The sequence below is a fragment of the Brachionichthys hirsutus genome, chromosome 6, assembly GCF_040956055.1.
Source record: "Brachionichthys hirsutus isolate HB-005 chromosome 6, CSIRO-AGI_Bhir_v1, whole genome shotgun sequence".
In the NCBI taxonomy this organism is placed as follows: Eukaryota; Metazoa; Chordata; class Actinopteri; order Lophiiformes; family Brachionichthyidae; genus Brachionichthys; species Brachionichthys hirsutus.
Window position 1 is genome coordinate 10162987 of NC_090902.1, and position 23190 is coordinate 10186176.

Sequence of the window (23190 nt, forward strand, 5' to 3'; positions counted from 1 at the left end):
CCACTATGCGGCAGCATTGAGTGACCACCAACCTGCGGATCCTGTACGTGCGACTCAATTTAAGAACTACAGTTGTTGACAGTTGTAAAATGCAGTTGTAAAATGCAGATGTAAAATGCATTGTAATCAATTCAAGGTCATAATTCGTTGTGTGAAACCGCACTGAACATATTTAACACTTCTATCTACGATATACTCAGACGAGATTCCTGTAAGAGTCTATCTTGCGTGTGACAATGTTGTCCTTTCTCGTAGCTCAATTCGAAGTTGCAAAGGAAAAAACAACAATGTTTTAATAAATGTAATATTTTAACATTGAGGGCCATTTGCACTCAAAAAGGTGAGCATGGGGGGGTTCCAGCTGTGAGCAGCGAAGAAGACGGAGCTACGAGGGATTTCATTAAATTAAATTATGTCAAAACATGAAAATAAAGCTTCACAGCACACAAATACTTTTCAATCTTTTTATTGAATATTAAGGTAAATATTTCACATTAATACAGGCTACATAAAGTAGAGCCACTATACGACATGAAATTTACTCTCATTTTAACCCTTTTTTAGTATGTAAACAATTATACATGTATTTACCACTCTAAAAGGTTCTGATTTCTCTTTCTCTTTAGGTAATCATCTAGTTCTGGGGCCAAGTTTAAATAGCTACTTCATGTTGAGCCCCCCTGTACCCCATGAACGGTGTATGTGGGTTTAAGTCAAAATCGCTAAACTATGTAGAGAATGGATCCCTGTTGAACAGGCGAGCGCACGTACGCGTCTGGATCATTGGAGCGCTAACGGCTCTCGCTCGGTTTCCGCTTTCCTCGTTTGAGATAGGCACATCAAAGAATGGTGTCAAGAGAACCTCCGATTCTTCAACCTCTGCTTTGCCATGTCAGATCTCTACTCGGGTAACATGTCGCATGGTTTTCTTTTTATCATTCGTCTTATTCCGTCATATTAGTCAGTTGGTTTTCGTGTTTGCACTGTGGATCATGCTGTGCGAGTTCGATTGCGGTGGACGCTTCCTCTAGTTGACGTGGTTCAGGTGCACGTTACCCACGTGAGGCGCCCAGGTGCCAGGCCACACCTGAAGGGAGGAAAAAGCCCACGTTAGAACAAACGTCCGGCGACGGAAGAGGCTGGCGGCAGTTCGACGCTCGAGGGATTTGCCTGCTGTTGTGGGTCAGAGTTATCGCTGTTATTCGGGACCACTTTGATGATGGAGCTCCATGCGGGGTCGCCAGCGTGCAAACCATTGTACATCGGGCCCCCCGGCCCCTCTGCCACGGGAGGATGAGGGGGCAGCATGGTCCCTCCGTACATTGACATCGGCATGCCCTGCACGGAGAACAAAGGGTGTCTGGCGTCCGTCAGAGGAAGAGGAAGAGGGCTCGCGATCTACGGCGCGCGGCTTTGAGTCGTTACCTTCGGGAAGTCCATGTAGCTGTTGGGCAAATGCTGCGGCTGGTGGTAGCTGTTAGCAGGGTTAGCGATGCCCGTGTCGTCCTGCTCCATCGGCTGGTGCTGAGAGAAGGCAGACTGCTCCGCCTGCAGCTGGGGGTGCATCATGTGACTGCTCATCAGTGGCTGGGACCAACCAGACATGGCCTCTGTAGCGAAAACACAAGGGTCAGGAAATGGGTGCTAGCTAACAAGCGTGGAACGACTGAGATCGGTTCAAAGAACAGAAAACGGGGGGGGCTCACCGGATGCGCTGCCAACCCCGAATGACCAAATGCCTCCCTGCCCAACAGACGCCGTGTAGCTGGTGGTGAGGAGAGGCGGGTTGACGGAACCGGTCTGCCTGATCCTGGCCAGCCGCTCCGTGCCGATGGGCGGAGGAACCTTCCGGTCCTGCTGCGACGAGCTTCCCGGCTTCGGCTGGGGAGGAGGGGCCACGGCCGAGGCGGAGAGGGCTGAGGATGACACCGTAGAGGGAGGAGGGACAGGAGGTTCACCTTGTGGAGACGACACCATATAGCAGCAGTTAGTCAGGGCGGATCGACGCGTCAGAAGTAGCACTTCATAAAGGACTTAATGAGGTCCGTAAAAAAGCTGGTTCTCTGAAGAGGGAAGAAGAAAATGAAAAACAAGAAGGTGAGTTCGGTACCTGATGTCCACGGATGAGGGGAGAAGTGCTGCCTGCTGAACGAGGGGGTGCCGACACCCGCATGGCCCTGCAGATACACAGGGCTGCCGGGGATACTGGTGGCGTAGCTGGTCAAAGCTGCAAGGGAGGATCAATGAAGACAATATATTATTATTATTATTATTATTAACGGAAACACGGAACCCAAATGAGCAGAAAGGAACTCAAAACGAAAACAGAAGTACCGATGGGGCTGTTAACCATCCTCTGGGAGGCAGAGCGGAAACCAGGCGCCTTGGAGCTGTCCGGAGGAGGCGGGGCCATCATGTTCTCCATCTGGCCCATGCTCATGTAGGCCGGGGGGGCCGAGTACGACTGCTCTGGAGGCGATCGAGCCGGCAGATGGCACGCCCCCCACACCTGATTGTTTCCAACCTGCTGGGCAAACGCAAGCGATCAAAAACACGACCTCCCGCTTCAGACCGTTACAGGATCGCAGCGTCCATTATAAACGAGACGCCGTTTTACTATTTCTGTTTGAACTGACCTGGTTATTGTTATCAAAAATGCTGAAGTTGAAGAGACCTGCGGGGCCAAAGTTGGGGGGCATCTGCTGAGGCTTGCCTGCGTTGGCCACGTGCTGCATCTGTGAACCGTTCATCATCCCCAGGTTAGCAGAGACCTGGAGGGGGCCCGGGGCCTGGGCTGGGGGGGGCAAACCTGTGGGCTGAGACGTCTGGCTCTGTTTCAGGGCATCCTGCTGCGCATTAAAGGGCACAAACACAGACTGCTGCTGCTGCTGCTGCTGCTGCTCGGGGAGAGCGTAATAAGGCCCCGGTGGCTGCATACGGTGGGACACTCGGGGTGCGGGGGCCGAGAAGTGGGGGACGGTGGCGTTCGGGTGTGGGACGTTGTGCGAGAGGACAGCGGGAGGCGCTGCAGGAAGGTGGGAGCTGTGCTGTGGGTTGAGGAGGGGTGGAGCAGCGTCCGAGGACGGCACGGAGGAAGGAGGGAGCGGCAACTGCTGTCGAGGCTCTGGCTTGGGGGGCAAGGCCGTGGCGGGGGCAGGGAAGCCCGCCGCGTTGATGTTCTCACTGACGGAAGGCGGCTGGCTCTCTACGGGCGCAGCGGGTTTGTCCTTTCCAGGAGGCGCAACGGCGCTGGGCTCCGTTTTAGCCGACTTGGTGGGGGGCTGCGAGATGGCGCCGCCCGGCTGCTGGGGGGCAGACGCGGCGGTCGCCGTCGCCGAGCCGTGATGTGCAGGAGAACCTGCGCCTCGTACCGCGTTGCTGCCGCCCGCCGAGGCGGCGGCCAGCGATGCGGGAGCGACGCCGGCAGACTTGGGATCGGGGGCAAAGAGCTGCTTCCTGGCGGAGGAAGGCGCGGGGGCGCTCGGCTGGGCGTTGTACAGGGCGAGGTTGGAGGCGTGATGCCCCCCGACGGCCGCAGAGGCGTTAGGAGCGGCGGCGTTGGCGGTCGCGTTGGCGAGCGCCAACGACACGCCGGAGCCGCCCGTGCCGCTGTGCTCGCTGTGGGTGGGGTTGGCTCTGGGCTGGCCGCCGGCGGCGTTGGTTCCCCCGTTGTGTTTGGGGGAGCCGTTTGCGCTGCCGGGGCTAACGGGACGCACGGGGAAGGGCCCCCAGGTGCTGGCGGACGGGGAGAAGGTGCCGCCGAACTGGGCCATGGGCAGCCGGGGGTGTCTGATCTGGTGCATGGTCTGCGCCGCCAGCAGGGCGAGCTGGGGGTGGGCGTACGCCAACGGCAGCGACACGGGGAAAGGCTGCCTGACGTTCGGCGACAGCCCTTTGCCCATCTTCCCCCCGACCTGAGAGGAGGCCGAAGACGAGGATGAAGACGATTGGAATGAGACGCCTGTGGGGGTGACGTACGAGCCGAGCGTTTTGGGCCCAGCCGCCGAACCGCTGGAGGCTCCCGAGGAAATGCCGAAGGAAGCCGAGCTCGCTTTGGAGCCCGGGGCTCTGATGTGATTCCGGGGGATCAGATCTTCGAGCTCTTTGGCCGGGTCTTGGATTAGAGCGTTGATCAGCTGAACTGCATACCTCGTCGACTCCGTGCCTCCTCTGAAACGGCAAAGCACACTTTATCAGTGCTGAAGGTTAAACACGACGATTTGCACCACGGCCCCGTAGAAATGAACGACATCACAACACCCTCCTCCACGCCGGCTGTGGAGGTGTTTACAGTCCACCAGGGGGCGTTTCTGTTACCTTATGGTGATCATCCTCTCCCCGTTCTTGTCCTTCTGCTTGTCCACGTCAATGTGAGCGCCCGTCACGTCCTGGATGGCCGTGATGTTGCAGCCTCCTCTGCCCATGATCCGAGACACGACAGAGGCCGGCACAGACAGCTTCTTTGATCTTCAGAACAACCAGTGACATTTCATTAATCACCGCGTGTGTGTGTGTTTACACAGGCAGATGGTAAACCAATTTCAAGAGCCATCTTTCTGTTATAAAAGCGTTTCCATTCGTAAACCGGTGAACTTACACAACCACTGACCTTCTGACCACCTCCTTCCATCCTTCTTCTCTCTTCTGGCCTCTTTTGGGGCTTGTGAGGCTGAGTTTACTGCTGGGGGAGGAGAGAGGAAGACCCATGGTCCTGAATGGGGAGGGCAGGGAGTGGGAGGAGGACTCGATTGCGTCCGAAGCTCTGCGACAAATTGCAAAATGATTACGTTCAGTTGATCAATTACAAAATAATGAAGATGCAATTTGTTCCTGGCTGAAAATACAGGGACGTTTTTGAAGTACAATGGAGGTTAAAGTGAAAATATTACCAGTCTTCACATAGAAATGACATTTTCGAACCCGAGACAAGCAGCAGGCCCAACGATAAACGTGCACGAGGCCAAACAGAACTCACCTTTGCACTGGTTTCGAGACGGAGACTGTGACCTTGTTTTCCACCTTTCCGTCAGTGTGTGGGTGAGGAAAGTGTCTCTTCTCTGGGCCGCGCGGGAGAATCTGGGACTGGGTTGGCCCTGATGGGAGGGCTGATGAAGAGGAGGAGGAGGAGGAAGAGGAAGAGGAGGATGCGGATGAGGGAAGGTCAGGGAGGTAGCCGAGCTCCTGACTTTTGCCCCCGCTGCTGCTGCTCTCGCTGGCACAGTCGGTACTATCCAACGGGTCAGAATCACTGTTGCCACCGGTAACCCCGCCCCCTCCACCCCGGGGCTCGCCGTGGATCTTGTTCTTGTCAGCCTTATGCTGTGCAAGTGCGACCTGGAGGGAAGACAGGAGGACTTTCAGCACGGAGATCGTGAGTCAAAGGTCAACGTGATAGAGCCGTACGGACCTGCGGGTCCTGTAATATGATTGGCTCGTTGGGCGCCGAGTCCTTCGTCTTGTTCTTTTTGTTCTTGCGATTGGTGCTTGGGGTGGTGGCAACGCTCGCTCGCTTCTTACCAAAGACCGTTGTGAAAGTGGCGGAGGTGGCCGATATTCCGATGGTGGTGGTGGTGGTTGCACTCGGAGGCTCGATGGGCACCTCCGTTTCTGAAAGCGGGGACAGGATGATTCCCAACCGTCATTCTAGCACAACTTCAAAAGGTCGATAAAGTGCCATTTTGCCATCTCTAAACAGAAAAGGTACCATCAGCTGAATCCTCCTTCTCCTCCTGCATCTCAGAATCATCCTCCTGAGGCTTTTGCCCCTCCTCTTCCTCCTGCTTCCTCTTCTGCTCCTCCTTCTTTTTCTTGCGTTTCTCCTTACGCTTCTCGCGTTTGGCAGCCAGGGCCTGCTTCTTGCTCTCCTCTCGGGACTGTCGCGCACAAACACAAAGTCGTAGAAACAAGTGATTATCCTCACCTTGTGTGAGCAGCACACACAGAATGTAATAACTGCATAATAACAGAGACATTACCTTCTCCAAGTCCAGCTCCTTCAGGAGAATGCTAGCGTTCTTGTTGGCCTCGGCCGCCTGCTGGTCTTTGGCTTTGACAATGGTCTCCATGCACTGGTGGCACTTCTTCAGCAGCTCCTGCAGCAAAAGGAAACCAATGCACGGAATTATGGCTCTTAAACATGCCCGTCAATTTTTACAGCTCAGTGTGTTTTGCAGACAAATGAAAAACAAATGGCTACCTTGTCCGCGATGGTGGCGATATATCTCATGCACTCGATATCCGATGGGAACTGGTTGACTTCTTTCACAAGATACTGAACCACTTTGACATGACCCTAAAAATAGTCAATCGAAAAAATGTTAGGAGAGCCAAAGAATATTGTGAACGCAAAAGCAAAAATCATGGTTCTTGTAAAATCACACCTTGCGAAAGGCAGCCATGAGCGGAGTGATCTTGCGGTTATCTGCTGCATCCACATCAGCACTGGCATGCACCAAGAGCTGGACCACATCAAAATGGCCACCGTTCGCCGCCAGCCAGAGAGGAGTGTTCCCTTTCTTGTTCCGAACATCGATATGAGCACCTCTGCAAGGATTAGGAAGGAATCACAAAGATCAAATTGGCAGCAGGTTGTGTTAAAAGCACCCGATGAGTTCTCCAAATGTTGCCTTCATGCCTCACTCAAAAGTGTGAAACCCGATTTAACTAGAAAAAAAAGAGCCTGAAACACAGACGACAGCAACCATTAGAGACTTGTAAGAGCTCTTACCTGTTTATAAGCAGCTCACAAAATTTGTAGTGCCCTTTATCGGCAGCGATGGTGAGGGCAGTATCTCTGGAGGAGGGAACAGGCGGGGCGTTTACATCAGCGCCTTTGTCGAGCAGCACTCGGCCCACCTCCGCGTATCCTCCCGAGGCGGCCTCCATCAGGGGAGTCAGGCCGGTCTGCGAGAAGGGAGTTCATTCTCAAATTCATTTTCAACTCTTGAAACCGGAGGGGGATAAATGCGACTCGAGGCCGCTCACCTTCGCCCGATGCTCGACATTGGCCTTGCGATCGAGCAGCAGACTGACGACCTCAGCTCGCCCTTGGAAGCAAGCGAGAGTCAGCGCCGTGTTTCTGTTCGTCTCGATCTGGGCGTTGATGTCTGACCCCATATCGAGCAACAGCTTCACTGCCGGGACGTGACCATTCATAGCTGCCAGCATCAGAGGTGAGATCCCCAGCTTGCTGCCAGTCCTGTTGAGAATGTACACAAATAGGATTTAATGTTTAAGCAGTCATTTTGCTTTGTCATTTTTAAGTGTACCTCCATCTCTAAATGTGCATTTTGGTTACATTTAGCATCATTTTTCTACAATTCAACAAAGCTAATGCTACGAAGTCTTGGTTTTTAAGTCACTTCCTTACCGTTTCAGCTCCTGTCTGAGACAGTTTGGCTTAAAACGTGTCTACAAAGTAATAAATTAATCATTTTCATGGTCATATTGAGGTCTGTTTCTCTCATACCGTGAGGTCAGAGTGAAAACGAAAGATCTTGACGCTCACCTGGAGTTAATTTCTGCTCCAGCGTTGAGGAGAATCTTGATAATGTTTACGTAACCCCCAGAAGCGGCGAGGCTGAGAGGCGTGTAGTCGGACACGTTACGATGTTCCTTATTGGCGCCGCGAAGCAGCAGTAACTCAACCACCTGACAAAACAAGTGATGGTAATGCAGAGTTGTTACGGGTACGGACAGCAAAGAACGAATGAGGACGGCCAACGTTGTGAAATAAAAACTCAAAGTACCTCCTGGCGGCCCCCAGAGCAGGCCAGGGAGAGGGGCGTGTCTTTGGTTCTCTCGGACTGCGCCTCAATGTCACCTCCTTTGTCCAGCAGCACTTCTACAACTCCTACATGTCCAGCAGTGGCTGCCAGGATCAGAGGAGTGAAACCTATCGGGAGGAGGAAGGCCCTTCTCTTACTTTACACTGAAGAACTCAAGTCACACCTTTCTACTGTTAATATCAATAGATGTCTTTTCATTAACATGCTTTCACACCTTTTTTGTCCCGATGCTCAATGTTGGCTCCCCGCGCGATGAGGACAGACACAAGTTCCTCATGTCCTCCCGCACACGCCAGCGTCAACGCCGTGTCATGATTACTCTCCGTCTACGCACACACACACACACACACACACACACACACACACACACACACACACACACACACACACAGGCTTAAACTTGACCACCTATCATTTGCTGGGTAATTTCTTTTATTTCCGAATTGGCATCGTCTTACGTGTGCATCTATGTCAACAGAGGGGTAGAGGGGCAAGACTGAAGGAGGCGAGGCGATGTTGGCGGGCATCTGTGTGGGCGGCTGGGACAGGGGTGTGGGTGAGGTGGTCGTGTTCAGCATGGGCACTCGGCTGCTCACAGCTGCGACAGTGAAAGGAGATAAAGGATTGAGCAGACCCTTACAGCCGATGAAGGGAAACGGGCCTCCATTCAGGTGCAGCAGCAAATCCACTTGCCTGCCATGATGTCATCCAGCGTGTCTGTGAGCGTTTGTGCAGGTGTGGCTACCATTAGCCCATCTGGGGCCTGGTGAGGTAGCATCCCTGGGCCCAAGCCAGCCAACTGTTGACCCTGTTGTTGTTGTTGGCCCAGCATTTGTTGCCCCACCAGTACTCTCTGTAGGTCCGGGCTGGTGCTTCCGGGGTAGTCGGCAGGGTTGTATTCAGGCAAGGGTTGAATGGGGACGAAGGCGGCCTGAAGAGGTGGAGGCGGCGGCTGGGGCTGGGCCTGCGGTGAGGGGGGGAGTGGAGGCTGCTGTGGCGACGGAGGCCCGTCCCTGTAGAGGATTGTGCCCACCTGAGGAAGCTTGGGGTAACTGTCCTCTTCCCCATCTGCCTCTTCTTCGGAACTCTCCACGTCATCATCATCATCATCATCCTCCTCCTCCTCTTCCTGAAATTTCACACAAAACAAGCCTCGAGAATCAATGAACAGTGTCCCAAGTCGCCAGAATAATGTAAATATCAGTGTTTCACCTCTTCGCCTTCGTCTCCTGGCTGCTCCTCTTGCTCCCCATCCTTGTTCGCGTCTTCATCTGTGTCAGAGCTGGTATGTGCCAGGGCGCCAGGCGTTGTGGGAAGGGGTCCCGCAGCAGACGCCATACCTCCGGGCCCCGGTCCTGGACCCTGGCTCTGTCCCGCCTCCTGCTCCTCCTTTAAACCCTTTGCCTCCATGTACTCTTTGGTGAACTGTTGCTGTGTTTTTAGCTGCAGCTGGCGCTCCACCTTCTGCAGCTCCTTCAGGATTTTCTTCTTTTTCTGCACCTAGTTAGGAGACACTCGTATCTCTATTTGACTTCGGAGACAGCGCAAGAACCTGCCAGCCAAAGGGAGGAGGGACTGTACCTGCTCCTCGCGGCTTTTCTTCAGCTCCTCAATCTTGTCTTTGGTGAGCGGCTCCCCCTGAATGAGCTCCAGCGACTGGAGCTGCGCTTTCTCAATAGCACTGATCCTCTGGCCCAGCTCGTTCAGCTTTCCCTCCGTCTCCTCCACGATGCACTCCAGAGGCTGACATAAGTGAAAGGGCGGCAGGGGCTCCGTTTCAGGGCCACGGCCAACCGAGCTGGGGACACCCGACTGAAGCGCTGCCTGTCTCTGTTTGGACACACCTGCATTAGAGAATTTGAAGATGCTGAGAATTAGAAAGAGCCACCAATTAAAATCCTTAGAAATACAGACAACAGGTCGATTCCTTTGAGAAGGACGTTTCGTGGACGCCATCAATGGCTGATGAGACATGCGTGTCCCATTTTACCTTTGCTGGAGATGGGTGGGGGCGTGGCGAGATTCGACGGGGCTCGGTCGGGCTCTTGAGGGGGCACTACCATAGCGAGAGCTTGGAATGGGACGCGAGGAACCTGCCACAACAAGATGTCAATAGATTTGACTCGTACTTAAACCATGTGCGTCCTCCAGGATGCTGCCCTTCTCTTACCTGAGAGGCATCTTGGGAGGGGGGAGTGAGTTGGGAGAGGTCAGGGGCTGGGACAGAGAGAATATTGTTGGGGTAGTCCAACAGGTAGGAAACCACATTGGTGTGGCCACCCTTAGCAGCTTCTATCAACATGGTCGACCCATCCTATAGAGACAAAACAGACGGCAACATGTTAGTACTACCCCCTCACAGAAAAGCACGTACACAACAACTGATCCAAAGTGTGCATGTGTGAGTGCGTATATATATATAATGTGTTACTTTGAGTCTGTGTGTGGGATCCGCTCCATGTGCCAGCAGCAGCTCCACCACAGCCAGATGTCCCCCAGCGCAGGCCAGAGACACCACCGTGTGATCGTTGTTAGCCGTGGCTCTGTTCACATTCGCACCTGGAACAAAAGAGACCCACGGAAACCCATCGCATGAAATATCAGACCCATTGTTTTTAACGGGTACCAACTTTCAAATAAATTTTTACGCTTTCAACATTAAAATAAAGAAATTAAATAATAAGCATTTTCTAGCTTGCAATATAGCGTACACATTGAACAAGATCTGCGTTCGGAAAACACGAAGAGCTGCACCTACGTGCGTCCCGGCATCAGCGCTTGTTGCACCTCGCTCATCCAGTTAGCATCGGTGCGAGTCGTCCGCGTTGCGTCTACTTTGCGCTTGTGTTTTTCATGAAACTTTCACTAAGACTTTTGAAATATACACTACCGTTACTGTATAAGAATAAGTGGTCGGCGTGTAGTAAAGGTTAATACAGTCGAGGGTGTACTGATAACAGCGCAGGGAGGGTTCATAAAGGTAAATATACACGTAAAATAATAACATATGGCGTTGTTACTTTGCGAGGGTCCTGGAACATAACACCCCCGATAAAGGAGGGAAGACCGCATATTTAAATCGGATCTGAGCAGCTAGTCAACAACGCACCTTTGCTGATAAGGAACTGCACTGTACACAGATGGCCTGCCCTTGCTGCCTTCATCAGTGGCGTCCTTCCTCCTTCAGACTCGTGTTCCTGGGGGACAAACATCATGTTGCGATTGGTAAAGCTTGGGTTCAACCAAACAATAAAGGGTTTAACATCAATGACAAAGAGGATCTGGATCATGGAATACCAGGTTGGCTCCAGCCTGCAGCAACACATCTGCCACATCAGTGTGTCCGTTCTCGCATGCGTATGTCAACGCTGTGTCACCCGTTGCTGTGGTGGCATGAACGTTTGCCCCTGAGTGACAAAACCAAGAGGTTTGGACTGTAAGCGCAGTATTCCCCAGATATTTTTAAAATGCATCCAACCTTTCCACCTTTCCTCTTGCTCACCTGCAGCCAGTAAGTACTTGACCAGCTCGAGGTGGCCTTCCTGCGCAGCCTCCATTAGAGGTGTGGAGCAGCCCAGTTCGATGTCGGCCCCTGCTTTGATGAGGAAGTCAGCCACTTCCAAGAAACCTCCGCAGCATGCCAGCGTTAACGCCGTCTCCTGGGTCTCCTCTGTCTGGGCATTAATGTTAGCACCTGGATGACAGAACAAGAAAAGCTAAAGGATGAGTGGCTGCTTTGATTCCCATCACACGGAAAGCATATACAATTGAATAAATCGGAAAACAGAATAGGATGTCAATATAATTTTCACAAATGTAGCTTCCATTTGCAAGCGGTGGGTGTAAAGCCTTCTCACCTTGAGCCAGCAGCAGGGCAACCATTTCCTCATGTCCCTCTCTGGCTGCCTCCATCAGAGGAGTGTAGCCCTCGTCATTGACCTGGACAAAAAGAGAAGCATCATAGCTACAAGAATAAGGAGTAGAAGTACTTTATGTCTGTGTCTCGCTGAGGACGGAACGTTTTAGCGGACTACTTGTGTGACATTGACACTGTGTGAGGCAGATCCGTTGCTGTAAAGGACCAGGAGAGACCATAAAAACCTGAGGCCGTGTTATTTCCTCTGGCATGCCGTGGGCTTGTGTCCAAGCAGTACGCGATCTCACTGCGAGCGTTGGGAATTCATTTATTTTAAATAACAGTCAAATATAAATAAATAAGCAACTGTTTTTCACCCATCATAATGTTGCATTTTGTGTTTTGAGGCTCACTTTTGTAACTGTTTTTTTTATTAGTATTAAGTCAAAGTTTAGACTTCATAAAGATGAAGTAGAGATGAAGATGAGGTCCACGGGGACATCATTAATATATGCCGACACAGCTCCAGTGAGGCAAGTGAAAAGTCTTTCGGCATCCGTCTCTTCACACACCTCCTCCAGGTTGGCTCCTCTCTCGATTAGCAAGGCTGCCAGCTCTACGTGTCCTCCGCAGGCTGCAAGGGTAAGGGGCGACTCGAAGGAATCCGCCGGCATGTTGACCTGGGCGCCGCTGTCCAACAGTAGCCGTGCCACCTCCACATGGCCGTCCTGGGACAGCGAGACACACAGAGGATGTAGAGATAAGGACCTGAATAAATCTATGGCCTCACGTTTCAATTAATATACAGTCAAGCACAGTGCGAGAGCTACTAAGGGTTTTTTTGGGTTGCATCTCTAATCTGACAATGATACAAAAGGGAACAAATTAAAACAGAACGCATGGATATAATCACCACCTGTAGCTTGGATGCCTCCACTGGACAGCCCAATTGAAATTTACATCCATGCATACCAAGCATTACATAGGAAAAGATTTGAATGAATTCAGCTTTCAAGTGTATTTTTGTTTAAATCTGTCATATCACAAACCTTTCCATATAATCTGGTACAAATATACAAATCAAGAAAAAGAAAGTAATATTGTTAGAAAATGATCCTGCAAAATTCTCTAAGTAATAATCATTTCTTCAAAAAACAAAAAACTGCACCGAATCCCGAGTTTAAAGAACAGTGTGGAGGTTTAGGTCAGATGCTCACCATGCACGCCTCCATCAACGCCGTGTGCATCTCATCGGTTTTGTGTTCTTGATCTGCGCCAGCCTCCAACAGAAAACGCACCATATCCAAGTGACCTGCAGGACAAACAGCAGCATACGCTTAATACCGGATCACTGGCGAAGACCATAGCATGGCACAGAACCCAAATATATCAATCCACAAGTCCTGACCTTTATAGCAGGCAAGCGTGAGAGCACTCTCTTTAAACTCATTGGAGTGTGTGTTGATTCCAGCGCCGTATTCCAAGAGTACCCGTGCCACCTCCACGTGGCCGGCACTGGCCGCCTCCATTAGAGGCGTGTGTCCGTTCTCATTGTGGTCCTCGATGTTAGCGCCCTCTTTGAGCAGCACCTTCACCACATCCACAAAACCACCGGCACACGCGTACGTCAAAGCGGTGTTACCTGGAAGACAGCAAAGAGAATAGTCTGAATGAATGCAAAGGGGAGAGAGAGAGAAAAGAAAAGAAACTTAACAGTAGAGACACGAGGGGGGGGGGGGGGGGTTACCTGTGGAGGATTGTGCATTAACATCTGCCCCGTGGACCAGAAGCAGTTTGACAATGTCCACATATCCTCCACTGGCAGCAGCCATGAGCGGTGTTATGTCCCCTTTGATGCCCCGGTCTTCTACATTAGCATGCATGGCTAGCAAAACCTACGGGTGAAGGAAGACGTCTTGAGATTTATAGGACTGCAACATGTGACAAGATGAATGACCGAAAGCATCACTAATATTTTACTTGGCAGAAAAGCAACATTTCTGTACAGATACTAGACTCCAGACATGAAAATCAATTACTTTTCATCACATTGCAATAAAGCGTTCCCCCACACACCTGTGCAAGTTCGTAGTAGCCTGCCGAACAGGCGAGGCACAGCAGGCTCTCGCCTTCCTCCGTGTGCTCGTTGACGCTCCGGCCTTCGTCCAGCAATTTGCGAACAGCGTTGACGTCCCCGTCTGAGCACGCCTCCGCTAAACTACGGCTGAAAATAACCAGACTGCTACAATTACTGCCACTGTGACAGGTGAACACACATACGCCTCATTTCTCCAATGAAGTTCGGGGGGACAAACACGCATACACATGCAATAATATTGTATGTGCAAATCAGATTCGAAAGAACAAAATAGTCACATTAAAGATGGTAACCAGTTTGTAACCACAGTCGTCCCTTGTTTGTCACAGTTCTTACATTCCACGACCCACCCACCCACCCACCCCACCCAAGATAGGTGAAAATCCGCAAAGTAGCGACACCATATTTATTTTACATGTATTTTTAGCTCTAGGAAACCCTCCCTGCACAGTTAGCAACCCACCCTCGACCGCATTACCCCTTCCCACACGCCTACAAACACTTTTGTATTCTAATACACTAGTGTATGTTTCAAAAGTCTTTTTTTTTTTCTTTTTAGGCTAGAAAATTCTTATTTTATCAATAAAATAATGGAAATGTAAACATTTATACACACCGCAGAATCCCGCGATATAGCGGAGAATCCGCAGAAAGTGAACCACGATGTAGCGAGAGACGACTGTACATCACAAAGAAAGGCTCTGATCACACACAGACTCATCATCATAGGTTCAGCCACCTCAGAAACACCTGAGAAAAGCATGACATCGCTTTGAGCTGCATGTCTTCCCCTCGTTTTCTCATGCATTTTCTGTCTCACCTTCTGTCACGTAAAAAAAAAAAAAAAGCACGACGCGTCTGTGGAATGTAGGACCAAATTAATTTGGTCTGCAACTCCTACACATTGAGGTCAAAGGTTGCCAACATTTACAGTATGTATCCAAATACTGCTAGAAACCAACGCAAAGTGAGACACAAGGTCTCTGACTGCAGGTGCAACATACCAGGAGAACAGCTCCACTGATTCTTAGCCATGGATCTCTGTGTGATCAGCTGCTAACCGTGTGCAGGACGAGCTGCCATGTGGCAGGGTCAGCACGGGGGAGATACATACTTGTCAGCTTGACCGGCGTTGAGTGTGTTTTCGGCTCTCATACGGGTCAGGGCTGCCGCGGCTTCGTCCAGGGCGCAGCTCACAGACGATGTCAGCCGTCGGAGCACTTCGGGGTCTGCAAAAGCTTTACCATCGGCAGTGGACAGTTTACCGATGCCTGCCGAACACCAAGAGGGTAGAGGTGCATAGGGCAAGGCGAACGACAGGGGAGCACAACCACACCAGACCAGGTGAAGAAGCAAGTCCAGTCCAGCCAATCCAATCCAGAGTTAGTAGCAGCATACAGGAAAAAATAACACACGCAGAAAACACACAAGCATTTGTTAATATGGCTTAAAACGTTTTACTGTCAATACACCATCTATGATTCTTAATTTCTGTTCGGCCAAATACTTTGCCAAGTGGTACAAAACACTGTCCATGTAAGACTAAACCTAGAATGAATAGAGCGAGGAATACTGCTACTTCTGTAGACTGATAGAGATTGGTCCCGGCGAGAACATGAATCTATAATGTGAATTATAGATGGGTAATATGCAGAGATTGTGAGAGAAACAGAAACCGGACACAATGGTCAACAAAGCACAGCTTAGAGAGTAACGGTGTGATAATCGACGTGTCTATCGGTGAAAGAGGAAAAAATGCAAAAGAGGGGAACGAGAGGGAAAAGAGCAAACAGGAGGAAAATCCCAGCTGCCGCTAATAAGCAACAGTGAAAGATGTCTTTCAGAAGACAGTACAAGACCCATTTCCCCCCCAAAAAAATGAGATAGCTTTTGTTTTAAGGACATTCCTAAAAAAAAAAAGAAATTAGCAAAAATGACCAGAACAGAAAGGAGTGCTGCTTCTGCTTTTGAACTTTTCAGCTTCAGCAATACATTAGAGACAAAGTGAGCTCCGGGCTTTGTGGTGGCTCCTGTGATTTGACCACTAGGCCTGTGACTCAAGCTAAACTTAGCATGGCTCTCAGACAAGCATTGCGCAATGCTTCTCAAGTTAGAAGAAAACAAGAGGTTGAGGAAGTTGATCATTAATGTTTATGTCACGGAAGGCAAAAAGCTGGCCGACCCCAAAACAGACCGATCACACAAGCACACCGTGAGCAGCAGGAAAACATCAGACCGCGTTTATCCTCTACGTCTGATTTCAGCTGAATGAACCCTTAGCCCACCAGAGCAAAGGATAGACAGATATTCTTTGGTTTGGGCTGAAGCAACTAGCCACTGCGCTACCAACACAGCATATGATCTAAATAAACACTTTACCCCGGACTCTAGCTAAAACTCAACCCGGGGTTTGTTTGAGCACAATCCACGCCACAACGCAAGCGCGCAAACATCACTCAGATGTGACCAAAATCAGTCGTCATCCGCTATGATCGACACGAAATCAAATCAAATCATTTATCCAGATTTCAGGCGTTGCCATTTTCAAATCAAATTCTCAACAGCATTCGAGGTTTTGATGTTCTTTATTCTCAAAGTGGCCACAAAAAATGTCTTCAGCCCCCCGCATGCAACCTGCATCTGGCTGTTGCACTACGGCCCAAAGGCGCCACAGCCCACGGGATTAAATGAAGATCCAGGTTAAAAGAGATTGGGAGAGTGTTTAACCACAAGCACCATGTTCCCGCGCTGCTCTGAAAACTCATGTTTACACAGATAACATGATCTATCTAGTGATTCTAAAATAAAATGTTGGGGCAGGTATAAATACCAACTGCTGATTCAGGACATCCCACTTGCATTCACTCTAATCTGTCAGCAATGAAGAGAATTTGTATTCATAATGCAGGGAAACTTCTTCATGCTGCTCATTTGACTTCAAATGAATTCACACTGTTTGATATTAAAGTTTAGCATTCATAAAGATGAAGAGTAGGAAAAAATGTAAAAACATGGAACATGTTGGGGTGTTTTACCACAATAACAAGCTGTTATCTCAGAATAAAATGACACCACGAGAATTGAAAAGTGATTCGGGGTGACAAAGTGGGCTTTGTAGCATGGTTTCTCCGGACCATTTCCAGCAGTTTGGGTCGAGCTTGTTGCATTCAGGTTAAGAGGAGCCTCAGCTAATGAGGTACCTGCACAGCTTGTTCCAGTTACTAGTGTTTCTTGTAGTTAGTTAAAGACGTGTAGTAATTACAGGAATTCGCCTATTGTTTCAAAAATCCTTGTGTTCCATTATTAATAAGGAAAAGAAATGTAATAGACGCATTTAATCATTTTTAGTTACATCTTGACTATTGATTACTGAAGGATTACTGTGCTAAAGGTCTGATCTTTCTGGCGCATTTAGCAGATTTGCATCTGCTTTAATCCTGAATTTTCCGGAACATGAACCCTGCAGGATTAACAAGCCCTCCTGTTGACAAATATCTCCGATCAGATCATTGAACTTATTTAATTACCTCTGCTCTTGAATGCTGTACTATTGAGACTTTGTTGTACATCTGCTGTGACAAATACTATAGCTGCCTAAACCAGATGGTGGTTGGATAGAGCGGTAACACATTTTTCATTTTGTCTTTTCTTTAGCTCTTTCTGCAAATTGCTTTGCGATGTTCTCAAAAGAGACAGGTTAGGTGGTTTCCACACAAACCTGGAGCAGCAACATTACCGGAGTTTGACAAAGTCAGGCTCACGCTGCAGGGGATTTGAAATCCTGACATTTACTAAATGAGCTTCATGCACACACTACAATATTAAAAAGCAGGGCCTGACACACTACGGATTTTCTTTGTGTTTCTTGAGCCCAAGGGAGAACGGAAGGCCCCGCATCAGGTGATCCCTGGAGTAGCTGCTGCGTAACAAACAAAACGACTAACGAAGAATTTCTAACGGCCATCTTATTTGACAGCAAGAGAGCAAGAATGGATGAGGAAAAGCTGTCTATTATTCAGCGACAGCAGGAGGTGAGCTTGTCAATTTATTTGGATGTAAAAACAAAATACTGTTCAGCAATTATGCACACTGCGCCTCTGCTGTGGGATTAGAAGTCCACCTGCTGATTACTGCAGGCCTTTTACGCAGCCTGCCCAAGGTGGGACGGGTGTAGATTTACTCGTATTACGGAGGGTTTGCATTGTTACACCTGTCAGACAACAATGGACGTAGTGAGATGCAAATCAGATGCGAGGGGGAAGGACAGGCCAGGGGTGTGATAATGACTTATGCAACCCACAGCCAGAACATTAAAACGTCAACTATTAGCTGTTAGCAGCTAACTCTAAGAAGAAGACAATTAACTGAAAATGGGGGGTTTTATTTCAGAGACAATGCAAGTTTCAGGAGACCCTTACTCTATTAGCAGAGGATGAGCGCCAATTCAGTTTAGAGAAATCCGTCTGCCCAGTGAATATTTGCATAATATATCAACTAAGATATACTTAAAACCTTCACTTTAATAGTTTCCTGCAACACAGCGACCTGCTACAGACCTAATTTAAAAAATCCATTCAAAGGGGTGTCAGTCAGCTTGTGTGCAAGATGGTCTGCACAGCCTCTCCTCATCCCCACATGACAAAAATGAAAAGAAATTCGTCAACTTCCAGTCAGCAGCAGGAAACTGCCACACTTGTTATGGTGGCTTTGTACTGTTGCAAGATGAAAACAGTGTCATCATAACTACAAGGTCTCAGTGCTATAACTCAGCTCTAACTCGGTGTTAACAGCTACCTCAAATGAGACATTTTCATCAAAAGGTCTCCAAGTTTAAATTAAATTATGCAAGCCGCCATCTCTTCTGTTACAACTAGTGAGAGCGAAAGGAGTATAGAACGAGATTAGCCATTAGCCGTTCAACACTCTGCATGCTGTGGGCTCAAGCAGCTGCAGCGTTAATCTGTCCTGTAATATTCACAACCCTAAATGAGGCCAGGACACAACCCTGATTAATTAATCTACACGTACTTTCTAACAGTAGATCACAAGTTCAACTTGTATTCATTTAACCAAATCACTTTAAAGCCATACACTGATAACGACACTGGTAGAACCATCAGAAACTTTTATGGCCATTTCAACCTTTAGGTTTAATACAAATTAACACCTTAACCTTTAGAGACTTTGAAATGAATGTAAAGGAAATGCTGAAAAGTCAGAGCTTAAAGTTGCACGTCAAGGAAACTAAGGTTAGATGGGACTTGACAGGTGTGGCTAACAGAGCCCTGCAAATGAACATCTGTCATGACATAGAAGAGAAGAGGCATTCATACCTGCGGCTTCCAGCAGAGCTTCGAGTCGGGCCTGCGTCTCCGGATCAACAGTCCTCAAATCGACTCCGTCTGTAGCGCTGGACAGCAGCAGCTCTGACGCCGTCTTCATGATAGGGTTATCAAGGTCTTCCTGGTCCAAAATGAACGACTCCACCTGGAAGAGGGACACGAAAAGACAGCAAAGAATTTACGAGCCCTTTGACAGACTGTCAAGATAGTTTACCAGCAGTATTCTATTCAGCTCTAGATGTGTATAAGCGTTTGTTATTTAGCTCAAACAGAATTACATACTGGCATTAGGAGGGTTACTGAATAAAGATGAATGCATTAATAGTACATTTATGTATTCGTTTTACAAGTGGCCCCACAGGCATTGTGCGCGTGTTTATTTAGAATTGGAAATCCTGCATACATGCTGAGTTTCAGATGAAAATCAACAGAATAACAATCTCAGACCTATGCTTTGGCCCCCTTAGCTCTAATGTACGACAGTGTGCAACACCTTCTACACTAATCCTCAACAATTGTGCTCTATTTACTTAGCTGTTGTGTCATTTAATGTTACAAAGGACCCATTTTGAGCAGCATACCAAAGCTTTGAAACGATCGGGGAAGACAGAATTGATCAGACACTTTGGCGCTTTGAAAAACATAAAGTTATTCTGTAGCCATTTCCAATAACAAAAGGTGTGAGTCTCATTAACGTCAGTAAACCGATCTAGAAATGCCGATGAATGGCTGGACGACATTGTACGTCATACAGGCAAGCAGGAAAAAACCTGTTTGGTCAAGAGGCAAAGCTTGTGTGCGAGTGTGTCGTTTTACTGTAAGAGGCTTGGCTACAGCCTGACTTAGAAATAACCGCGTAGGATGCTCCATTTTAATAAATTAACTGAATTTCAGAGGAGAAACTTGTTGCACGTTTAACAGCAAGAAGACCACATCCATCCGTCTCTGCACTGAAGTCCAAAATTGGAGGAATCTTTCAAAATCAGTCGCGCCAGATTACCCTAGCCTACATTTGTGCTGCCTGTTCACTAAAGGTTATGTTACATGCGCTTCACTGTAATGGCAGGTGTTGCGTGTGCGCCGGCTATACAAACATCTGAACTACACTAGGAATGACACCAAATGATCGACTGAAAGCAACATTACAGGAAGCTGGTTAAAACGTGCAAATATCTGGCAACATCTCAGCAACCGTATTAAATCGATCATCCACTAAGCGGGACCAGAGTCACAATACTGACAGTGACATTAACAAAATTTCAAAAAAAAAAAAGCCACACTGTACCCAACAAATGTTTTTTTACCGTGCAAATTGATTGTCTGATACGGCCGAGTAGAACTTTGAGGGAAAATATTAATGACACATTTTAGAACAAATATTAACACACATTTTGAACTTTCATATTTAGTCAGTATCAACAGCTGGTCCAATGCCTGTGGCTCAAATTTATGAGACTACTGGTATTTGACATTTGTCATCTTCAAGGTAATTTACCACCTACACACAGATGTGTTCTCTCATACTGGCTTACCTTGCAGTCACTGGAGAAATCAAATTAGAAATAAAGATTACGTTTTTAAATTACGCATTGCATCCTTCTACAAAGAATATTTAAACTTTCAGCTGGCGGGCTATCCTATAGCATTTTACTGACAGTTTTAGTGAGATAAAAAAATATTAATAGCACATGGTAAATCATATATAGATTAATAATACAAAGCGTAGCATATATGGCAGACATTCAAACTAACTGGTGCACGGTTTACGAACATGGTAGGATTTGTATTTTATTATTATAAAAAGTAATATGATTAAGCGGTCATCATTGAATAGTTTGCTAAAAAACATTTGGTGTCTGTGTCCGTATATGACCTGCAACCTGGAAGTTAGGGACAGACCGATAGCAAATGTGAGGTGAAATTCCACATTCAGCGATGTGCAGGAAGTCAGCTAAACGATAGGGACACAGAGCAACCCATGGGGGATGTAGTTCTACCAGCGCCTTTATAATCAACAATGGAGATCAGTCTTCACTATTAATGAACTACAGTTGCCTGAGTGTTGGTATCCAGAGAGCTGGAAAGGCCGGGAATGGCATTTGCTTAATCCTGGGACTCAAATTTTAGCTACAGCCCAGAGCGGTGAGTTCTCTGCTGGAATACACCACCACAACAAAGGCAGACTTTCAGGCTTATCTAGCAGGCTGCGCGAGTAAAGAAACGTGGAGTTCACACATCTGGAGTTTGGTTCCACTGCCCAAAATGTCATTATAAAAATTAATGTTCAAACAAATCGAATTGAGGCTGGTATCAGCGGGCGTTCTTACTGTTATAGCTGTAGCAGATATCATATAGATAGCATTTGGACAGGTATTTGAAAGGTATAAGAGAGACATTTCAAAAGGCAACCATTGCTCAGCAGTGGCAGATCTCTCCGTGTGCCGACGTAAAACCTGACGACAATGTTTTCAGACTGTACGTCACATCTTCATGACCTTTTACGGACAATAAACATTAAGTTTGTAAATATGTAAATATCACATATTTATCATCTCAGTCCGGTAAATTGCACTTCTGTGCTGCAGATATGCCAAATTAAATCACTCGACAATCGTACAGCGAGCAAATCTTAATATCTTTAAACTGACAGTTCACATGAGATATGGCGTACTAATAAATGTTAGCTCGGGATATAGCATTTGGCGACTTTGGCTAAACCCTTTATTTTATCCAATTGAAAAGGAGGCGTTTTGGAAAGTATATCAAAGACAAGATTTTGTTCAGTCTGTACACTTATTAGAGCAAATATGGTACATATTTAAAGCACGCTTTATCACACCTGCACTCGCGCGCGCCGTGCGCCTTTCACATGGGAAGTCGGACACCTTTTCTACGTTAACTAGCCTCTGTCGATCGAGCCGCCGCAGATTAAGTTGACACAGGGTGGCGGAGCATATTTGACCAACACAGACGAGGGATTAAAAAGAACCCAACTGGTCTATTTGTCAACACGAAGTGTCGAAAATTAAAGTGGTTCCGCAAAGCTCGGGTTATTCTTAAATTAGCTTAGGAAACAGCGGAGTTATCGAACATTATTTGGAAAAGCGACACAAAGGCACCTTAACTTCGCAATGGCAGGTACTAAGATGACCGTGAATGTCCTTTGCTTTACGGACATCTTCCATTTGCTGCGGCTGAAGGGCTACTAAAAGAGCCGCAAACTTGCGATGGGTGTTGCAAGACGGTCGCACCGAACAAGGCCGCCTTCGCTTCCACCCGAACTAGGCCGCAGTCGCAGCCTGCGCTGCATAAATAAAACATTTCGGCTGCTTAGCGTAAACACTTGCTTTTGTTTGATAAAATATTACACACGTCTCAACACTCCATCAACATATGATTTAGCAAGAAGTGTTACTATTTTTGAATTTTAGTTTATTTATGTAATTCCAGCGGCCTGGGAGGGGGTGGTTGCCAACTGCGAGCTAATGTGCTAACTAACGGCCAGCTCGCGCTAGAAGAGGAATGTTGCCTAACGCTGTTTCCCTGGTTAGGCTTAGCTAACTAGCTTAGCGTAGCTACCTCTGAGACCTCGTCTTCGTCGCTACCGGATCCCGGACCCGAGGAGAGGACGGCGGCTGCTAATTTGAAATCCAGTCTTTCTGCAGCAGGTCCGCCTGGTTCGCCGTACAAACGCACTTTCTTTCCACCGACACCAATCCCAATGCCCCCTAGTCCGACTCCTCCTGGCGTCGTTCCTACCCCCATCCCTGCCACTGGGGAGCGAGGAGTCACCGAGTCAATCTCGTCCTCGAAGCCGTCCGTCAGCATTGCTGTCCCGGCTACTGCATCCTGCATACTTATGTTCACAATACGTGCGTCAACGAACTAGTTGGTCACTCAAACGTCCGTCCAGGCTCTTTGTTGTAATATAATTGCTTGTATTACTTCAGGGAATCCAGAAACTCTCCCGAAGCGAGGGTTGAGGAGGTTCTCTTTCCCCCAGCCATTAACTTTCTAACAACCTAACCCGATACGCACCGTTTCTCAGAAAGACCGCCTCTGTAGAGAATCCGCGCAACTCTATTGGTTCAGGATTAAAACGCTTAA

The 23190-nt window shown here is 48.3% G+C and overlaps 1 protein-coding gene across 1 annotated transcript; it reads right to left on the minus strand.

The window, feature by feature from the left end:
- Positions 1–457: 457 nt before the first annotated feature.
- On the minus strand, positions 458–23076 carry ankhd1 (ankyrin repeat and KH domain containing 1). The gene is given in 40 exon segments (XM_068739990.1): positions 458–1087; positions 1156–1338; positions 1426–1610; positions 1707–1958; positions 2111–2248; positions 2332–2524; positions 2637–3485; positions 3531–4170; positions 4318–4467; positions 4610–4762; positions 4976–5334; positions 5408–5607; positions 5705–5873; positions 5976–6092; positions 6197–6292; positions 6381–6543; positions 6728–6903; positions 6985–7198; positions 7508–7650; positions 7749–7894; positions 8002–8113; positions 8246–8385; positions 8481–8916; positions 9087–9287; positions 9369–9631; positions 9778–9880; positions 9958–10101; positions 10219–10346; positions 10897–10984; positions 11085–11194; positions 11290–11481; positions 11645–11726; positions 12216–12371; positions 12861–12955; positions 13052–13285; positions 13391–13538; positions 13720–13867; positions 14856–15012; positions 19075–19228; positions 22663–23076. Coding segments are annotated over 40 exon segments (7953 nt in total). The 5' UTR covers positions 22939–23076; the 3' UTR covers positions 458–1027.
- Between the last annotated feature and the right edge of the window lie 114 nt (positions 23077–23190).